The sequence below is a fragment of the Urocitellus parryii genome, chromosome 12, assembly GCF_045843805.1.
Source record: "Urocitellus parryii isolate mUroPar1 chromosome 12, mUroPar1.hap1, whole genome shotgun sequence".
Taxonomy (NCBI): Eukaryota; Metazoa; Chordata; class Mammalia; order Rodentia; family Sciuridae; genus Urocitellus; species Urocitellus parryii.
The window spans coordinates 12,990,257-13,011,780 of NC_135542.1; the positions used below are offsets into that span (position 1 = coordinate 12,990,257).

General features: G+C 39.9%; 1 protein-coding gene across 1 annotated transcript in view; it reads left to right on the forward strand.

Annotated features, from left to right (window-relative positions):
- LOC144249846 (alpha-1,3-mannosyl-glycoprotein 4-beta-N-acetylglucosaminyltransferase A-like) overlaps nt 1-21,524 on the forward strand; it is a 69,301-nt gene that overhangs the window by 18,472 nt on the left and 29,305 nt on the right. The window contains exon 3 of the mRNA XM_077792044.1: nt 19,641-19,808. Coding sequence (XP_077648170.1) covers nt 19,641-19,808 — 168 coding nt within the window. The remainder of the gene's footprint in view (nt 1-19,640; nt 19,809-21,524) is intronic.

The window sequence follows — 21,524 nt, forward strand, 5'->3', positions numbered from 1 at the left end:
TGGAATCCAGGGCCTCACACATCCTAGGCAAATGCATTCCATTTGAGCCACACCTCAGCCCCCTCCTTTTCAGCCCCCCTCACATTGTGGTTTTGGGGAGAGATGTACCCCCGAGGTCCTCATTCTGCTATTTTCTCCAACACCGTTTAATAACCACTTTTTATACCATTTTGTTCTTTAGTTGTAGAAGGAGTCTGGTTCAGATCCCACTAGACTGGGTACTGTGTAAAATTTTCATCCTTGTTTATTCAGAAGCTTGTCTTTTGTGGTTTAGGTCATGGCACAAAGGAGTAGACAAAGCTTTTTGTCTCTGTGTATATGGTAGATAACATTTAGGACCCATTATCAGTATTTCTGCATTATTTTTCTCATTCAAATCAATGTCCACATCATCTTCATCATTTTTAAGCTTGGTTCTTTGCATCTCATAATAGGAATTTTGTTAATTTTCATTACGTTCAGGCTACTCTATGGTCAACGGATCTTTTTTTTCCCTCTACAGTTATAGTGATCATATAATTTTTTTCCCCAATCTAGGGCACTTGAGAGCAAAGGGCATGCTATTAACAATTAATGCTGCAGCAGCAGTTGTAAATTGGAACTGTCCTAAGCAGACATGTACATCGTCGCCCTGTTGACTCGGTGAGCCATAGTGGTAGGGAGTGATTGGCCGAGTGTAGAGGGGACAGGAAACCTGGACTTTGCTGTGGAATTGGTTCAGTCATGCTGGGAAGTGGAGTGTGCCACGTTCTAGAACCATGATTCAGAGTCCTTGTGAGTCTCTGTACCTGTGGGATCCAGTCAGCAGTCACATGACATGGCTCCTGTTGCAATTAATGCTTTCAGCTGGGAGGGGACAGATGTTTCCTGAGGTGGTGGTGAGCACTTTGTGGAGGCAGTTATCTTTTAGTGTGCTGATAAGATGTGGCGGCTTCATAAACCCTCTTCTCAAGGGAAATAAGCCTCGCCTCTTCTGACCCGATTGGACCTAAGAGTCCAGGAGACTTGGTTGTTCCTCTCTGAAAACTAGGATGAAAGATAAAGTAGAAATGGGAGCTCCTCTTGTCCTCTTGTGACTTGCCTTAGGGGAACTTCCTTCCTATGTGTCAATTGTTCCTTTGGTATGGTCCCTAGAAGCTGATATGCTAAAATGGAGAGGAGTAATTGGACACTGACTATTGGTCAGAGAGTTTCAACTACTGCAATAATAGTTTAGGTCTGGAGGGAAATTTACTAATCCCAGTTGTAGGATATTAGTGGTTTATTGGCCCTGTGCTCTTTGATTTGTGAGGAGCTTTTCTTCGTGTTCCCTTTTCTCTTGAGCTCAGGTCATTTGTCTACTTATTAATATTTGTTGAGGTGCTGTTACACTGGAGTTGTGATGGTAAACGTGATAAAGGACATCCTTGCTGTCTTAGAGCTGTTTACAGTGGTCCTGGAGGGGTGGCTTACACGGTGATAGTCAGCAAGTAGATAGACATCTTTCAGGTTGAAATGGATAGCGACAATGAAGCTGCTTGATGAAGAGGGGGACAGGGACTGTGAAGATGCAGGTGCCATCAGACAGGGTCTTTGAGGAGAATAGGCCTCGGTGATGAGAAACCAGAGAAGCAGAGTGAGGAGGGAACTCAGCAGCTGAGGAGCAGGTATCCAAGCCCTGAGGCAGGAATGAGCATGGCATGTTGAACACGAAGGAAAGTGTGGACAACCCTGGTGTGAGATGCGCAGGGAGTTTATTGGGGAAGCTGGAACGGGGGCTACAGGTCGGAGCACTTTGGCCTTAGAACCCTGGATTCCACGATGGGAAGTCTTGGAAATTGTGTACCAGGAACGAGCTCTGAACCAATTTACTTTTTCAGAGTGATCTCTGCTACTAAGGAGGCAAAGTAGAAATAGGAATTTCCTTGAGAGGGTTTTTCTCTATTGTGTTAGCCAGGTTGATGTGGGCTAGGCCTCATGGATGGATCCCACCAGAGTCTTGGGGATAGACCTGACTGCATGTATTGTTGGATCGGAGAGGAGGTAGAGGGATCAAGGATGGTTCTTAGGTTTCGTCTGAGATGATGGCTGGTGGCACCATTTATTAAGACTGGGAAAGCTTGGAGAAGAACAGGTTTTAGAGGTGGCCATCTAGAGAAGAATTGAGATGTGAGTTTTGGTGTAAGTGGCATGTAGATGGAATCCAAAGCCTGGGGGTGGAGGCTTTGGCAGATCAAGTGGAGGGGAGGTAGTGAGGCAGGAAGAACGTTAGGAAACCCATGCTGAAGAAGTGATAGAGGCAAGTATTCTTTTTGGTATTTCGTGTTTCTAAATTATACTCATAAAGTGCTGTTGCGTTATTGTTTTCAGTTTGAGACAGCATGAGTGAACTTCGTATTGCAGATAAGAATGTGCTTTTTGTTCTCTTCGCTCACTTGTTTCACTATAATTTTTAGCTAAAGCGTTATTTCTTGTTGATGTTATTGTGAATGAATGAAATTATCTTTCTTTTGAGCCCAGTATGGTGCTCTCACCTTTCCCTTATTTCCAGTGTTTTATATTCTTGGTGTTAATGGCCGTCTCTTCCTTCCTTTGTATGGTTATGGGTTTTCCTCCTCCCCCGAGTGGATTCTTAAGATACCTCACCTATCAGTTCTTTCCAGTGCCCTAGTGTACCAGATAACATCAGGTTTGTTTTCTTTCCAGTGTTTCCTCCTGAAGCTCTGTCCTAGGGCCTGCACTGGAGGGGTTCTTGGCCTCTGGGACCACCCTTCACCCTTCTGTGTGTGTGTGTGTGTGTGTGTGTGTGTATGTGTGTATGTGTATGTGTATGTGTGTGTGTGTGTGTGTGTGTGTGAGAGAGAGAGAGAGAGAGAGAGAGAGAGAGAGAGAGAGAGAATGAATGAATGAATGAATGAATGAATAAATAAATAAATTCTTTTATACTCCTAAATTCACACTTGGTTGTTGGGTAAAGAATTTTAGGCTGAATGTGTTTCCTCTGAAATTTTCAGACGTGCCTTCCGTGTGTTCTGGCAGCTCTTGTCTTCTGATGGCTATCTAGATGAGTCCTGTATTCTTTGTATATGACCTCTTCCTGCGCTTCATGAACTTTTGTTCTGTTTTGCAGTGCTGGCAATTAAACCCAGGCTTTCTGTGTTCTAGGCAAATGCTCTACCACTGAGCTACATCCCCAGCTTTAGAAACTGTAAAAAAAAGAATTAATTTATATCCTTCTCTTTTGTCTTTTTTGTATTGACTAGAAACTCTAGTACATAATGTCGAATAGAAGTGACAAGAGTGGACATCCTTGCCTTGTTTCCATTAAATTCGATGTGAATTTTAGATTGTTTTAAAAATATAGATACCCTTTATCATGTTGAGGAATTTGCCAGCATGGAACTAGGAAGTTCCTAGTTTGTCATGAATGAGTGTTGGATTACGTCAAATGCCTTTAATGCATCTTTTTAAAGTTTCATGTGGGTTTTATCTAGTTAGGCAAAAAGCCTATGTTTTTCTCTGTGGAAAGATTTTCATAAAGGATTAACTTTCAGTTTTATCATTAACAAAAATCCATAGATTAAGCGGGGGAAAACTAATGCCATGAAATATCTGTGTATTTAGGTCTTTCTTCCAGCAAGTTTTGATGTTTTCTGTACTTATTTGTTAGACTTATACCTTTTTTGTGCTAGTGTTAAGTGATACTGTTTTTAGCTTTAGATGCCATTTGTTCTTTGTTGGTATAATAGAAAGTGATTGATTTTTGTATTTTAACCTTCTGTCCTACAACCTTGCAACTAATATTGCTTATTAGTTCTAGGTGGGTTTTCTTCTTGTTGATTCTTCGGGACATTAAGACAAATATGCACAGTTTTCTTTCCTCTTTTCAATCTGTACACCTTTTATTTCCTTTTCTTGTTTTTTTTTTTTTTTTTTTTTTTTTTTGCGTTAACCAGAACTTCCAGTACGGTATTAAATAGGAGAGGAGATTGGCTTGCCTTGTTCTGACCTTAGTGGAAAAGCGTCTAATTTCTTATCAACAAGAGTAATAACTGGGGCTGGGATTGTGGCTCAGTGGTAGAGCGCTCACCTAGCACAGGCTGGACCCGGGTTCGATCCTCAGCACCACATAAAAATAAAGGCATTGTGTTGTGTCCATCTACACTTAAAAAAAAAATGAAAAAAAAATTTAAAAAAATTTAAAAAAGAGTAATAACTGTCATTTGTAGATATTCTTTATCAAGTTAAGGAGCTGCCTCTATTCCTATGTTATGGCAAGCCATTACTTTCTTCATATTTTATTTGTACTGTTTTTCTCTCTTCTCTGGATACACTTGACATCATACACTGTGAGGGGTTCTGTTCAGTTTTCTTTGTTCTTTCATTCCTTTCTGTTCTTTGGATTGGATACTTTGTATTAATCTAACTTCCAGGTCATTGACTCTCCCGCTCTTCTGACATCTGAAATCTGCAGTTGAGCATCTCTGCCAGAATTTCCATTTTGTTTTACATTTGCTGTCTCTTTATTTTCCTTGTTCTTTGAGTCAGTTTGATCACACTCTTCTTGTTTCCATGTTCTTTAAACATGGTTTTATTTGGTTCTTCTAACATATTTATAGTAGCTGTTCTGAAGTCGTCTTCTGCTAACTGTGGCATCTGGGAACACGCAGAGACTGTTTCTATTGACTGCTGCTTATCTCCCCCCTGAGTAGAGATCACAGTTCTTTTTTCTCAGTCTATCTTGTAAAGTTTTGTTGACTACTCTGTATTTTAGGTAATACATTGCTGTGGCACTGGGTTTCTTCTTTGTGCCCCTGAAGAATGTGGTGGTGGTGGTTTTGTTAGCTCATTATTTAGAACTGGAATGAGCTAAATCGCCAAGGTCTGTCTCATCTACAGTGTCCGATTTATCTCTGCCCTTTGGTTTTGATTTGTTTTTGTTGTTAAGCCTGGTTTCCTAGAGGGGCTGCCCTGGTGCCTGCACAGCAAGTTCAAGGTCAGCTTGGACAACTTTGTGAGACCCTGTGTCAAAAAAGAGGCCGGGTGGAGGTTGGACAGAAACCCTAGAAGCCTGGAATGCTCCGTTCTCTGCGGATAGAGATGTGTGCTGGGCCACAGCCCCACTCCGTGCTGTTTCACATCTGCCCCACCTTGAATTTCCTTTGGCTTCCTCTGTTCTCTGTGCGGGATTTATGTGGCCAGGTCTGGGTGGGTCTGCTGTGAATGCATGTATCCTGCTGTCCACCTGGGATCTCAAGAGCTCTGTGAACTCCTGACAACTGTTTTACTTCCTGGAAATGCCTGCTGAGTGTCTGGCTGGTGTGCCAGCCCCTTGCTCGCCTCAAATAGAGCAGTAGCCCCAAATAGAACACTAGCCTCAGGCTAGCAGAGCGCTGGCCCTTCTTTGCACTTGCCTCTGAGATTGCCACTTGGACTGGCAACACCCCTGAGTCAGATGAGTCCCCTCTGGCAGCATAGTGAAGCTGCTGATTTTCAAGTCCTGCCCCACCCTGCTGACCTTCTGAAGTGACCACAGATGGGGAGGGATGAGGGCAGTCCTGGCAAGACAGTCAGACTTTGTGCTGTTCTTACCGGAAGTTCAGTAGTTTTTATGAATAAATAATTTCAGTCTGTTGAATGCCCTTGGTTGATTTTCAGAGTACCAGAATGTTTGGTTTTGGACTTGTCAAGCTTTATAGTTGCCTTTTGGGGAGAGGTTTTGTGGGCCTCCTCTCTTATGCCAGAAGTTAGAAGTCCCCTGGGCAGTTTTCGAATGTCGTCCACCCCCCCAACCCAGTGATTCTGGTATTCAGCCAGTCAGTTACACCTAGAATTCCCCAAGCTGTAGATTGTGGCATGGCAAAACTCTTTTCCATGTGGACTTAAAAAAAAAAAAAAAAAGTCACTACTGTCAGTGGTATTATTAAATAAGGGCCTAATTTTAAGACAATACCTAAAGAGGGGCTAGCAGATAGATCTTACCTTTTCCAAGTTGGCCAGAAATCTTTCTTGTTTATGTATTAAAGTTGACAGTTGTAGAGTCCTTGAATTTGGACTCACGTGCAGCTTAGTTGGCTAGCTTCCATTCCCTAAAACAGTCACCTAATCTAATTTTTCCAGGTTGGAAAGCTTCTTAAGCATGTGCTATGCTCAGAGGTTGTCTGGAATCTAGGCTTGATGTATTCTTAACTCTGAAAGGAAATTATTCATGGCTGACATATTAGAAGAGACTAAATTGAGAACATTGGGTTATTACAGAACATTAGCTAACTAATTTTTTTGGTGCTACTTTAGAAAGACTGCCAATCAGATTTTGGAGATTGTCTGATGAAATATGTGGATAAAGGTGTATTGTACTCTTAACCAGTGGGTAAGCATAGCATAAGAAAGAGACAGTTGATCAGTCTTTTTTAATAGATCTAAAGTGCATGGAAGTGTAAAGTGCTAATGAACTGAAACTGAATCTCATAGCAAATCAATGTGGGTTGTTTTTGTTTTTTTTTTTCAGTACTGGGGATTAAACCCAGAGCCTCAAACCTGGCTCATTTTTGGTATTTTGTTTTTCATTTTTCTGGACTAACAGTCCTCAAAGTATATCTTGCTGGACGTGGTGACACACACCTGTAAGCCCAGCTACTTGGGTGGCTGAGGCAGGAGGATCGAAAGTTCAAGGTCAGCCTGCACAACTTTGTGAGACCTTGTCTCAAAAAATAAAAAGGGCTAAGGATGTGGTCCCTGGGTTCAAGCCCCAGAACCAAAAAAACCAGAAGCACACAACCCCCTTGAACCACACCCCAAAACATAACAAAGCACAAAACAACGTAAAAGGACCTGTGGGGTTCTCTGGACTCTTCTAGGAGGTTTATAAAGTCAAGACTATTTTCATGATAATACTAAGATGTTATTTGGTTATTTGCCTTTTTCAATATTATAAAAAATAGCAGAAGCAGATATGAGAATTCAACTCTTTCCTATTAAGCCACACATTAAAAAGAGTTGAGCAAGTGTTACTTTTTTCACTGAAAATTTTTTTTAGAAAATAGTTTTCACACCGTGCTACTTATGTAATTGATTTTAAAATGATTTTTTATTTAAATAAATATTTTGCAAGTCTATTGATATTTCTAACATGATAAATGTTGATAAATATAATTCACATAAACAAAAGGACTTTGGGGTCCACTAATTTAGAAGGGTATAAAGGGAATCTGAGTCCAAAAGTGTGAGAACTGTTATCTCCTTAGAGAATAAGACACCAGGCTGTGCATATGTATGCTACTTCTTGCTTATCTTGTCACAAATGTTTTTCCCATGTCATGAGTTTTAGCAGTTCCATAATATTCCATTATATAATTATCATAATTAACTTACCTTTATAAATAATGCTGTGATTGGTTTCATGAACATTTTTGATGAATTTTTAATGACTCTCAAAATGTAAGGTGATTTGCCTTAGCTGACCCCTTGCTACCATTTGCTTGGCCCTACTGCAAGGCAATATGAGAACATTCAGTGGGAAGCAAAGAAGAAATGCTAAAATACGATTACTGCTATACAGAAAAGAGTTAGCATGCAGATCAGAGACTGCTTGTCATCAGAAATACCTGCCTGCAAGGTTGGCCATTGGCTGGTATCTGGGAACTTGGCTGTTTGCTGACACTGATGTGAAACTTGCTGTATGTGATCTGACCCGCTCCTTGTGCCTGTACTATTCCTGCAAGCTGTGTGGTTTATCTGAGCCACTGCTTGCTTTCTTGGAGTCTGGAATTTTGGTATGTGTTAAGTAAAGGTATTTACTATCTGGGTCTAGTTGACCTATTTTATTCTTATAAGTAATTTTACAAATAATAAATAGGATAAAGAGGTAGTGACAAACAACTTTACATTGTAATTTATAAGAACTTAAACATCACAAAGCCAAAATTTTATTGCACGTATTTCTAGTTTAGTCAAAACTGAAATGGACAGTGTCTTTTGACTAGAGCAAACTGCTTATTAACTGTCATGTGGGAACCTGGAACACATCCTACTTGTACATTGTAATTCCACATTTCAACTGCTACATCTCTAATAGGTTCTGGTACATCTAATAGCTCACCATTACTTTTAGTTCTTCTGCACTTGTGTCTCCAAAACACAAAACATTAATTTTTTTTTTTGTACCAGGGATTGAATTCAGGGGCACTTGGCCACTGAGCCACATCCCCAGCCCTATTTTGTATTTTATTTAGAGAAAGGGTCTCACTGAGTTGCTTAACGCCTTGCCATTGCTGAAGCTAACTTTGAACTCACAATCCTCCTGCCTTAGCCTCCTGAGCCGCTGGGATTACAGGCGTGCACCACCGTACCCAGCCAAAACATTAGTTTTGTTTAGGCTTATGATTTGTCTGCTCCTGAGCCTACCCAGTAAATCTTGTTGTGGATGAAAGAATACCATTGCAAGTCCCTCTAGCCACACAGGATGTTCTGGGTCCTTATGATACACAGTGTGATGAGGCCCTTCTAGTTGATGGATGATGAAAATATCATATTTTCTTTTCCCTTTAAATATTATTATTAGTTCATTGATTCTTTTTTGTTTGGCTTCCCCACCACCTCGTTATTTGAAAAGAATTACAGAATTATAGGAAGCTGCAGGGTAGTACAGAAAGACCCTGCAACCTTCTCCCAATTCCCCCCGATGGCTACTTCTTGTGATAAGTTAGGTGCAATGTGCAGCCTCAAAATCAGGAAACCAACATGGGTGTTACTGGTGTGGATGGTGCTACGCCATTTTTTTCACATGTGTAGATCTTTGTAACCAGCACCAGACAACCATTACTACACCACAGCCATTTCCCCTCTGCTCCTTTGTCACAGTCACACCCCACCTGCCACCCCTAACTCCAGGTAACCACTGATCTGTTGTTGTGCACAGCTATGATTTTGTCATATTGGAAATGTCTTATTGATGGAACCCTATAGTGTGTGAGAGATGGACATTTTTCACTCAGCATGCTGCCCTTGAGATCCATCCACACTGTTGGAGTTTTCACTAATTTGTTCTTTTCTGTTGCTGAGTAGGATTCCATTGTGTGTGTATCATTCTTTTAGATGGTGTCTATGGTGTATAATTGGATCATATATGTAAGTATTCTTTCCTTCAGACAGCATCTTGCTACATTGTATTGGCTGGCCTTGAACTCCTGGGCTCCAGGGACTCTCCTGTCTCAGCTTCCTGAATAATTGGGACCACAGGTGTGCACCACCACACCCAGCTGTGTCATGTCTTTATATCAGCTCTAACTTTCTCTCTTTTAATTGTTGTAGACCGTTTATTTCTTGTGATTAGTGATATTGTAGATTTAATTAATCTACATTTTTTTTAACCCATTGTGCTCTGTTTTTTCTTTTTCCTGACACTTTGAAAGTTATTTGAATATTTTAAAAATTCCATTTTGAGCTGTCAGGGGTGGTGCATGCCTGAAATCCCAATGACTTGAGAGGCAGAGACTGGAGGATTGCAAGTTCAAGGACAGCCTGGGCAGCTTAGTGAGACCCTGTCTCTAAAAATGTATGAATGATTGACGAATGGACAAATGGATGAGTTGACTGGGGATGTAGCTCAATGGTAGAGTGCCCCTGGGTTTGATCCCAGTACCTCACGCATGCTCATACAGATTCCACTTAATTTATCTGTAGGGTTTTTGAGTATATCCTCTGTTGAGATATATTACTAGTGTGTGTGTGTATAATAGTCTACTGGTGTCAGCATTTATTAAAGTGAAGTACAGAAGCCTGGCCTTTAAAAGCCTCCTCTTCTTCCCTTAATTTGTGATATAATTGTTTGAAGTATTTCTTCTACACTGAGAACCACACCAGACAATGATATACTTTTTTGCTTCAACCATCAAATATAATTTGGAAAACTCTAGAGGAAAAGGACATTTCTGTGGTCTTTTTTTTTTTCTTCCTCTTTCAGTTCTTTCTTCCCTTTTGATGTTCTGAGATTCTTCCTTTTGTCATTCCCTTTCTGTTTAAGGACTTTTTTAGTCATTTGTTTTGGATAGGTTTGCTGTTGACAGGTTTCCTCCTTATGAGGATTTCTTGATTTTTCCTTTTGTTCCTTAAGGATAATTTTGCCATATATGGAATTTGAGGGTTTTTTTTCTTTAATACTTGAAAAATATTATGTCATTTCCTTTGGTTTCCATGGTTTCTGATGAGAAATCTGCTGTCATTCAATTTATTTATTTTTTCTGGGTAGGTAATGTGTCATTTCTGTTGGATTGCTTTCAAAATTTTCTCTTTGTACCTAGTTTTTTTTTTTTGTTTTTTTTTTTTTAAGTTCAGTTATGGCATTTCTTGGCATGGGTTTGAGTTTTTCCTGTTTGGGGTTTGCTTGGCTTCTTGAACCTTTATGTGGGTTTATGTCTTTTGTCCATTTTGGGAAATACTGGCCATCATTTCTTCCAATATTTTCTCTACCCTGCCCTCTTTCTCCTTTCATTCTGGGATGCTGATGGTGGGAATGTTAGGTCTCAAACCATTTTATATTTCTAAAGATCCCTGAGGCCCTGTTATTTTTCTCCCTCAACCTATTTTCTGTTCTTTAGATTAATTCCCATTGTCTTCCTTCAGGTTCATTAATTCTTTCCTCTGTCCTATCTGCTCTTGGGCCTGTCCATTAAGGGGTGTTTGTTTCAGTGTGGTTTCTGTTCTAAAATGTTCATTTGTTTCTTTGTGTCTTTTCTTTCTTTGCCTGGGGTTTCTAGTTTTTAGATACTTACCTGTTGAAGCATTTTTATGATAGTTGCTTTAAGATTCTTATAGAAGGTCTGGGGATTTAGTTCAGTGGCAGAGCTTTTGCCTAGCATGTGCAAGGCTGAGTTTGCCTAGCATGTGCAAGGCTGGCCCTTAAAACAAAACAAAACAAAAAAAAGATTCTTACTAGATGATTTCAACATCTGAGTTGTCCTGATGTGGGTATCTGTTGATATATTTTTTTTTTCTCATTTGACTTGAGGTTTTCCTGTTCTTAGTCTTATAAGTGATTTTAGTTTTATTCAAGGCATTTGGGGTCTTATAAAACTGGATATTATTTAGCTTATCTGTCTTAGCAGGTCTTTTCTGTCACCATTCTAGGTGGCTAATGTGGGGAGGTATGCCACTGCATTACAGCTAATGCGGATGGGATGAGGATGGTGAGGATGGGATGGACGTCTAGGATCCTCACATGGCCTCCCTTGATACACAGCAGGGAGGGATCCCTGTCAATCCTGTGCAGGGCAAGAGGCCAATTCCTGCATGGTCCCTGCTGACATTGTGCTGGCTGGTACAGAGAGCGGTGCCCTGTTACTGCTTCCCATGCAGCCTCCTCTGACATCTCATGGTGCCAGAGAGTAGTGAAAGCCCCAGCTCCTCACTCAGACTTTTCTGATACCATCCTAGGAAGAGTGTGTGTGTTGAGGGCGATGTTACCTGGCAAGGGTGAGGATCTAGGCTCCCTTCTTGGCCATTGCTAGTGGGGTGGAGATAGGTCCAGGGCTGCTGCTTCATGGTGTGTGGCTGGTATAGAGTAGTAGTCATCTAGAAGTTTTCTGTCTTACTTGGTTGCCCCTTCCTGAGTCCTTCAGCTGTAGAGATCAGGCTTTTCTGGTACTTCTTCATGTGTGGCTGTTGGTTCCAGGCTGCTGGTGTCTCTAGCACCTTGTCTAGGATCTGTAAGGCAAAAAGAAACTCGGGGAAGTGAATGCTGTTTTTTTTCTCTGCATCCCAAGAATTCAACTCCTCCCTTCAGCCTTCTGCCTTTGTCTTTTTATGTTGGTTTACTATGTAACATCTGGGTTTTTATTTTACTTAGCAAAAAGAATAGAGAGGTGTGGAAATAGAAGTCTGGATCTTGAACAAAATTCTTCTAGCATATTGTCTTCTGAGGACTCATAGTCTTGAGATGTGCTTTTAAAAGTTAATTTCACCAAAGTGACTAGAGACTACAGTGATAGTACCTGCCTTTCTGCATTCATTTTCTGATTTGTCCAAAAAACTTGTGAAATGTCTTCCTCTATTACTTTCCTTCTCTTTGCCACCATGGGTATAAAAGGGAAAATCCTAAAATCTCAGTTGTTTTCAGTGAAGATCACAAAAGACTACAAAGTTACCAAGTTCTTTTACAACATCTTTCTAGGTAAGTGTACCAATCTTGCATTTTATTTCATTAGCATGATTAGGAATAATTAGTTATGAAATAATTATTAGGACAATGAAATTCCAAAAAGTTTTAAAATAGAGGGAAAAAGCATTATTGAGATCCCATAATATATCTGTATTAGTTACCTTTTGGTGCATAATAAATTAGCACAACTCTAGTGACTTAAAAATGACATGTTAGGCTGGGGTTGTGGCTCAGCGGTAGAGCGCTCGTCTTGCACGTGCGAGGCCCTGGGTTCCATCCTCAGCACCACATAAAAATAAAAAAGTGAAATAAAGGTATTGTGTCCAACTACAACTAAAAAAAATATTTAAAAAAAATGACATGTACCAAGACCTCGTAGTTTCCATGGGATAGGAATCTAGGCATGGCTTGTCTAGGTCCTCTGCTGAAGAATTCACTTCCAAACTCATCCAGATTGTTGGTTGAATCCATCTTCTTGTCACAGTAGGACTGAGAACCCAGCTTTTTGTGGCTCTTGGCTGGAAGGAGCTCTGAGCCTCTGTCACATGGGCCTTCCAGTACAGCCGTTTGCTACTTTGGGTGAGAATCTCTATCTAGGGAGAATGTCTGCTGGCAAGACAGAGTTCCATATAATGAAACCATCCCAGAGGTAGCATCCACCCCCTTTGCTATATTCTGTCAGTTAGAGGAGCTAGCCGTAGCTCCTGGGCACACCGAGGGTGGGGTTCATGTTGGGCTGTGAGACTGAAGGGACGAGGATCACTGGGTCATCTTAGAATCTGTTTGTTGGAATATCTTAGATTTATAAAACAGTCTCATGGACTCAAATGGTACTTGAAAGATAAACTGAGTTTTACTCTTTAAAAAGAAAAACATGTTCTCTTTATTCTTTGGAAGACCTCTAAGAAAGACTAAAACTCATGAACCTTAAAAATAGAAGATTTCAAAATAGAACCTGAAGAGCTAAGTGTGGGTGCAGTAGAGACTGGCACACTGGGGTCACCAAGGAGTGGGAATAGGGAGCTGTCTTGATACCTGTGTCCTCACCTGGACACATTAACGTGGCCGTGCTTGCCTCCTGCATGTGATGAGCCAGCCGAGCCCAGGACCGGGCTGCAGCCCAGTGTTCTCACTCCCCTCTGTGGACCCGCGTTTACTTTTCTTTTTCAGTCTGGGGCATCTTCAGGCTCACAAGGTTCCTTTCCTAAGACAGCAGTATCTGTTGAATTCCCCTGTTGAAGTGGAGGCCATCGGCCCCAAAGCGCTAGTTGGTATTAGAGGTGGTGTCCAGGGGAATTGGGGTCTGGAGGGGGGCAGCCAAGTGGACTGTTTCAATCACCCAGTTGGAAAAGAGCGTCCTCAGCCATTTGAAACAAAACAGGAGACAGGATATTGTGGGAGCATGCGGGCGGGGAGTAGAAATAAAAAGAAAGAGGTGAGAGAAGCAAAGTTTGTGATCAAAAAAGAAAAGTCCAGAAAAGAAACACGGGAGGAGGATTTGAAAATGATATTGCAGAAGGATATTGGAAGGGAAGTGTGGAAATGAAAGAACAGTAACACGAGGTGAGGAGAGGGAGGAAGAACATGAACTGAGTCCTAGGTGTGTAACCGGATCCAGGTGGAAGGCAGGAGGAGCAGCAGCGCTGTGGGGAGGTCCTTCCCTGGTGGAGGGCTGGCCAGTCCTAGGGCTTTGCTTTTGACACCCGGATGGCTCCAACAGAAAGCAAGGGCTGTCTCGATGACTTCTTCACAGGAAAACGTATGGCATTAGATCCTCAGAGTACAAGATGTGTTTTATTTTCCTTGGAGAATGAAACAACACTTGCTGAAACAATGGCTGCCAGCAAATTTAAGTGCCTAAGAAAAAGGATTTATGACCATCCGATAATGTTTATTCCAAGCCCCTAAGGTTGTTGAATAAGATCATTGTCAGTATTTTTAAAAGTACTATTTTGAACATATAGCCAAGTATACATACGTAAATATGTGTTATTGAAGTTACACAACTTGTTCCCCCTCCACCCTCGTTTCACTATGATAATGAAATTTGGGACTTTATGATAAGATTACTGAAAAGAGCCTTCCCCCCACTCCAGGGAAATCAAAGAAAATGACTGCATTCAGATTAAGAACGTCTTTCTGAGGAAGTGCATCTTGTAGGCATGTGCAGCATTGTCCGACTGGTCTTGAGATGTTGGGCTTCATAAGGTCACTGGATGGATTTCAACTTATTGAACATGTACCTGGAAGAATTACACTGTTAATGATTAGATTACTTGGGGGATAACTCAGAAATAGGGGATGTGTTCCAGAAAACTTTTCAATGTTAGCATTCACTAATTAGGATCTTATTTTGCAAGTACAATGAAACCTCATGGAAGGGAACAGATGAATTATATTCTGTGTTTTAATTTAAGTAAAGTATATGGTTCTGTTTAGCTCAGCCCCATTTTCCCTTTTGAGCTTAAAAGGGTCTTTTCAGAATCCATGCTTATGTGGTGTATCCTGCCTGGTATACTCTTAGAAATAGGGCATGACGTTGACAAGTCCACATAACTCTTAGAGAGACCTTTGAAATGTGTGTCCACCGATGCTTTGAGACCATTTCTTCCCCAAATATAATCTTGTAAATTATGGTCCTAGTGGTTTTAATGCCTACTCCCTCACCCTGCCTCTGGGATCTCTCTAACACGTGGGCCAGAGGGAAGGATGGAGGAGGAGCTGGGAGAGGGCAGCGTGAATTTCTAGGCCACTTCAGAGTGACTCCAGGATAGTATTGGCACCTCTGAGCTTCACAGCGGGGTGGGGAGGGGGGTGTCCTTGGGCACATCAGCATCACCAGGAGCCAGTTTGACATTCTCAGGCCCCACCTCTCACCTCCTCAATTGGTTTCCAGGAGGTAGAGTCCAGAATTCAGTGCCTCATCCAGCCCGTCCAGGTGGCTTGCATGTGAGAGGCATGTGAGGCATTGCTCTGTGGTTGTTATGTTGCCCTCCATTTGTGTACGATGAATTGAAATGCATTCTCTCTCCTGTACAACTAAGTAGAACAAATAAAAAATTAAAAGAGCCAAAATTTGGTTCCAGTTTCATTCTGTTAGCATCGCCAGTTCAAGTTCTGTTCTTTTGGCCCATTTCCTTGGGACCTGTGTTCTCTATCTCTGGCCTTTCCAGGCTTTAGTCCTCCTTAACACCTCCTGAATCTGTTTCTTTTATTATTATTATTATTTTTTCTTTGTTTTAGAGGTTTCCAAGTAGGAAATTGCCCACCATTTCATCCAGGCTCTCTTTTCTATTTTAAATTGGTTGTATAAGAATGATGAATATGAAAATTTTTTAAAGAGTGAAATAAAATGTTTTCCAAAGGCAGTTTCTTTCTGAAAAGTAAAGCTTGTTAAATTTTGGAATCTTATTACTGAAGGAGTTTCTCAATCCTATTTTTTTAAAAAACTTTCTCTGTGTGAAGGAGTTCTGTGCAATATTAAAGGGACAGAGGGATGAACCAGATGGCTTATCAACATTCTTTGCAGTAGAAGAATTTTATTATTTAATAAACCCTAAAATTTTAAGAATTAAAAGTGGATTTAATTTTTGGTAATTTTTATGATGGTGCATAGACTCCAGTAGTGTTCCTCTATCTTGCTGCTAAGGTACTGCTTGAAAAAGTACTTGTTAATAGTGTTTGTTAATTATTCATCTATACTGTTGACCAGTTTTTTTTAAAAATTGAGTCCAAGGCTATTAATTAAACTGTTGAACCATATAAAATTACATGTTTGCCCCTGTTTTAGAATGTTTGTATGTTTCAAAACCTTAGGTTCACAAAACATGATTGTTAACTTTTGTCATCTGATTTAGATACATGATTTTCTACTATTAAAAGCGTGATGGCACACATCTATAAGGTCAGCTACTCAGGAGGCTGAGGCAGGAGGATCTCAGGACTGAGGGCAACTTAGTGAGGCTCTGTCTCCAAATACAAAATGAAAAGGGTTGGGTAGGGCTCAGTGGTAGAGCACCACTGGCTTCAATTCTGCTGTACTGCAAGCAAAACAAAACATTGCATTTATACTAAAGAAGAAACAGTAAGCAAAACTGAGTGCTTCCCAGTACGAGGTAAGCAAGAGTCTCTTAGTTTCCTGCCATGTCCCCCTACATAAACCAATTGAGATTATTCAAAGAAAAGCAAATATAGGAATCTTGCAATTAATGTTGAAAATAGGGACTTGTCAAACATATTAATTTGGAGATATTTTTGTCTATTAAAATTTGAAATAAACTCAAGAACTATGTAGTATTATGGGAAAGAAGGGTGGAGAAAATTCTAAGAAATGTCTAGAAAGTTCTAGAAAGCTGAGTTGGCTCTCTAGATGGAGTATGAACATGCCCTGATTTTGTGGAATACTCTCTGAATATGGAAGAATGGAGTAGAAACAAAAGATGGAGTTTTCTCATAGCTGTAGACTTTGAGCTAAAAACAGCATCTGGATCAGCAGGCTCATGGCCTGGTCCCATGGTCCAATGATCGCTTGGGTTCATGGGCCCAAGGTATCCTCTCTCAAATAATCTACCAAAAGAGGGTCCAGTTCTGCTCCACGCAGGGGAGTTTTTGGAATTAGGGGTAGAGATCTTTTTCTACAAATTGGTTTGTCTTCCCACTTGGTGAAACTGGCCTCTCTGTGAGGCTGATTTCAATATACCAAGAAAATGTGTCCAGATAGAGATTGTCCTCAGACCTGTATCCCTCCCTGTCACCCCAGAGCTGCTCAAAGACCTAATCATTCTGACACCCAGTCCTCCTGCTTGCTTTGAAAACTTTTCATTAAAATAGAAGGAGGAATGACAAGTTTAAGGATAGTATAAATAACTTCTCTGCATGTTTCACCTGTTATCTCTGTTACTTTTCTCACTGTAGAGATACTTTTTTTTTCTGGAATTCTTTGAAAGTGAATTGCTGAAATCATGTTTCTTTTCACCCCTAAACACGTCGGTGTTTATTGCTATTACTTTAGTGATAAGAACAAGGACATTCTCTTATATTACCAGTACCGTTTCAAGTTCAGGAAATTTGATGTCCACAAGTATTTTGATTTCTCTGGTCTAGAGTGTGTGCGTGTGTTTTCCCGACAGTGTCTTCATACATATTTTTCCTGGTCTAGGATCCAGTCCAGGACTGTTCTGTGCATTTCATTGTCTGTGTTCTCTTGGGCAGTTTCTTAACCTTTATCTTTGATGACGTTGACAGTGTTTCAAGTGCAGGTGATGTGTTTGCTACGTCACACTTTGCTGTGTCTGTAGTATCTTAGAGATTAGATTCAGATTGTGCATTTTTTGGCAGGACTGCCACATAATGAGCTGGGTTCCCCAAGCATCACTTCAGGGGGCACCTGACCTCTGTCCTGTTATTGCTGATGTGAGTTTTGATCACTCCATTAAGATGACGTATTCCATATTTCCCTATTGTTCAAAAAAAAAAGTCTTTCCTTTTATAAAATAGTGCTTTGCAGGGCATACTTGAGATGATCTACGTATTGTTTCCTCATGAGACTCACCTGCTGGTTATTCATCCCCTTTTCAATCTGGCCTGTGTCAGTTGCTATTGTGGTTGCAAAATGGAGATTTTCCACTGATCGCTGTTCCTTCTACACGTATTAGTTGGTTTCATACAGTCAGAAACGCTTTCCCCTCATCTGTTGATCTTTATTTCTTCATGTTGGTATAGACTCAGGGATTCTTACTTAGTAGGTTACAGTCTGTTACCACCATCACTGTCTCCTGTCTGGCCAGTGGGGGCCTCTCAAGTCACCTCCTGTGCCCCCCCTTTTTTCTCTTTTCTTGGTACAGAGGATTGAACTCAAGGGCACTCGACCACTAAGCCACGTCCCCAGCCCTATTTTGTGTTTTATTTAGAAATAGGGTCTCACTGAGTTGCTTAGCGCCTTGCTTTTGCTAAGGCTGTCTTTGAACTCTTGATCCTTCTTCCTCAGCCTCCCAAGCTGCTGGGATTACAGGTGTGAGCCACGGCACCCTGCATCTCCTGTGCCCCCCCTTTTTTAATATTTATTTTTTAGTTATAGGTGGACACAATGTCTTTATTTTACTTTATGTGGTGCTGAGGATCAAACCCAGTGCCTCATGCATGCTAGGTGAGGGCTGTACCTCTGAGCCACAACCCCAGCCCTCTTGTGCCCTTTTGATGTGTCCAGTCATTTTTTCTTTTGATACTTTCCTTCCTGCTGATGTAAGAATGTTCTAGGTTTATCTTAATTAAAGTTACTTCTCCAAAGAATTCTACTTCTTTATATTGGCAAGTGGTGTTAGAGGCCAGTATCTAGGTACTGCTTAAGTCCCATGGGGAATAGCATGTGGGACAGCTTCTAAGACCAGTTTACAAACGAGGATTCAGTAAGTCTGTTTCTTCCTGAGTTTATCTGTGCATAAGGCAAAGATTATAATGTTAAATAGAAAACAGCCTTTCTAAGACGTGTTTTGGTGTCACAGTAGTGACTTTGATCTGTCTAGCTGATAGAGAAGTTGAAAACCTTTGTTCTGATTGCTCCTGATTTGAGGAGGGGGTGGAGCTACCACACCCAGGCCTTAACCACTGTGTGTGCCACTGGTGATGGGAATGGCGGTCCCTTCCACCTTCCTGTTGGCTCACGTGTCCAGTCCTGTCCTCGCCTCTCCCTGCTGTGTGCTTTGTCCCAGGGTTCTCCTGTTCATGCTCACTGTTTATCCTCCTTACACCCACTTTATTTCCCAGACCAGCTAAATTTCTTTTTTTTTTTAAAGGTTGATGTGATTTTTTTTATACCTTTATTTTATTTATTTATTTTTATGTGCCTTGCATATGCTAGGCAAGCGCTGTACCACTGAGCCCCAGCCCCAGCCTTGACCAGCTGTATTTTTTGATCTCTGATTCTCTCAAATTATTAAAATGAATTACTTTAAACTGGATTCATTGTACATGTAGCTCATTGAGGTTTTTAGGAATGCGGAATTTGACCAAAGTCTGGCCTAGGGAAATCTTGGCAGGATAGGAAGTATGGAAAATAATGATTATGCTGTAAATGCGGTATCTCCATTATCTCATACATATTACTAGCTTTTAACTCATCTCTATCTGGTTGATACAAATGTGGTCGTTATAGTTGTTTATACCTTTGAGAAGGTGTATTATACTTGGAGTGTTAAATTTAACGACTTTTATCTTTCTCCATCTTTAAATTTCTGAATTTTAAGTAGGGAGTGTTCACAATGTTACAAATAATAAAAGCACAAAATTAGTTCCCATGTTAGCTAGCAAGCCAGGGTTCTTTAATTCTTTAATTTTCTTTAGTTCTTTAATTTTCTTTAGTTCTTTAATTTTCAGTTCTGTATCAGTGAGTAAATATTTTCTTCCCCCAAACTTGACTTTAATTGAAGTTTTGTTATTACAATTCTGTTTGGAATTTTTTGTTTAGAAGTATACTGATGACTTTTAAAATTTTTTTTGCTTTTGCCTCTAGAAAAACTAGTTGCTTATCAACGAGAATTTCTTGCTTTAAAAGAACGTCTTCGAATAGCTGAACATCGAATTTCCCAGCGCTCCTCTGAATTGAATAACATTGTCCAACAGTTCCGGAGTGTAGGGGTCGAAACAAATGGAAGTAAGGATGCGTTGAATAAATTTTCAGGTACAGATATATATATATTTTCATATTATAAAAAGATGGTATTCTCAGGTGTTCTGTAGGTATGTTTCAGAAGTTGAGTAGGGCCGTCTATCCACCAGCTTTCATCACCCTTTCAGAGAGAGAAATCAGCACCCAAAACATTCTTATTCTGATAAAATAATTTGTATTAATTGCTAAGTTTGATTTTAAGAAAGTACTGTTAAGTTCAATATCAGTTGTATAAACTTCATTGAACATATTGCGTCTTTGAAAACACATTCAAATTTAACTTTTTGTTTTTACAAGTATACAGGTTGTGACTAATGTTTAGCCTGGTTTCTGGAGGAATCTTTGAGCTATTTGGAGCAGTTAGTGGTCTTAAATCTGAATTATAGCAAGGGAGATACATGCTTTTGGAACAGACACTTTTGGGAGTAGCTGACCGTTCTTCTCTGAGGACATGAGGCAGGGGAGATGAGCACAGTTGTCTTTGCTGTGTCCTGCTCTTGTTCTGATGATTAGACTGATGTGTGTTTATAACCATTTGGCTCCAGATTTGTGCAGACTAACATACTTTCTCATTGAGCTTCTACTATTCTAAAAAGAACTGTGAGTTCCTTTCATCTTTAGATCTATCACCTTAACTTATTTTTCAAAATTTTATGTTCCTTGCTTCCCCTCCTTATGATGAATTTGTCAGTCACGGTAGTGCTTACCATTATTGAATGGTATAGATGAAAAATAAACTTTTTATTTCCTTTATCTTTTTATGCATATTTTTCTTCTGAATTATTATTCTTGAGAGTATATTGTGAGCATTTTTATTAACATGAAATATACTTAAAAAATGCTATTTTTAGTAGCTGTAGATATCCAGCTGATCAAATACCATAATATATTAAACATTTTCCTACAATTAATCAAATGTTTTTTTCCTGGGTGTTTTCCCCCAGCTTATAACTCTGTGATGAACATCTTTGACTATCAGTTGATCACATTTCTGGTAGCCCTTAAGTTATTTTTATTAGATTATGACTTTCTAAAAAACAGGATCTATGCTTTGATGACTGTTGATTTTTAAATACGTTAGCACCATTCCTGGAATTGGATAGAAAACAACTGAATAGGGTTGGGGCTGGGGCTCAGCGGTAGGATGCTCACCTCACACGTGCGAGACCCTGGGTTCAATCCTCAGCATCACATAAAAGTAAATAAGTGAAATAAAGGTGTTGTGTCCAACTACAACTAAAAAATAAATATTAAAAAAACCACTGAATAGTTGTTGAGTACATAAAAGCTAAATTCTTTTTTTAATTTATTTTTTAAATTTTAATTTGTTATATATGACGGCAGAATGCATTACAATTCATATTACACATATAGAACACAATTTTTCTCTGGTTGAACACTACATAAAAGCTAAATTCTTTAAAGGGAAATTACTGAATAACAGGACAGAATGTTTCTGGGATTTTGACGCTGTTTTAATATTATTGTTTAATCCACTGATTTAATAGGTAGAGATGACATATTGTAGTTTGTAATTGTTTCTTTACCCATAAGATTAAACTTGAATTTCACATATTTGTATTGGCATTTCTTTTGTGAGTTTTTGGTTTTGTCTTATTTTTTTAATGGAGTTGAGGCTACAAGTCCTTTCTGCCAACTTCCTTGTTTAAAGGTTAACACTATACTTTAATGAAAATTTGAAAGTCTTGCATAATGGAAATAAGATTT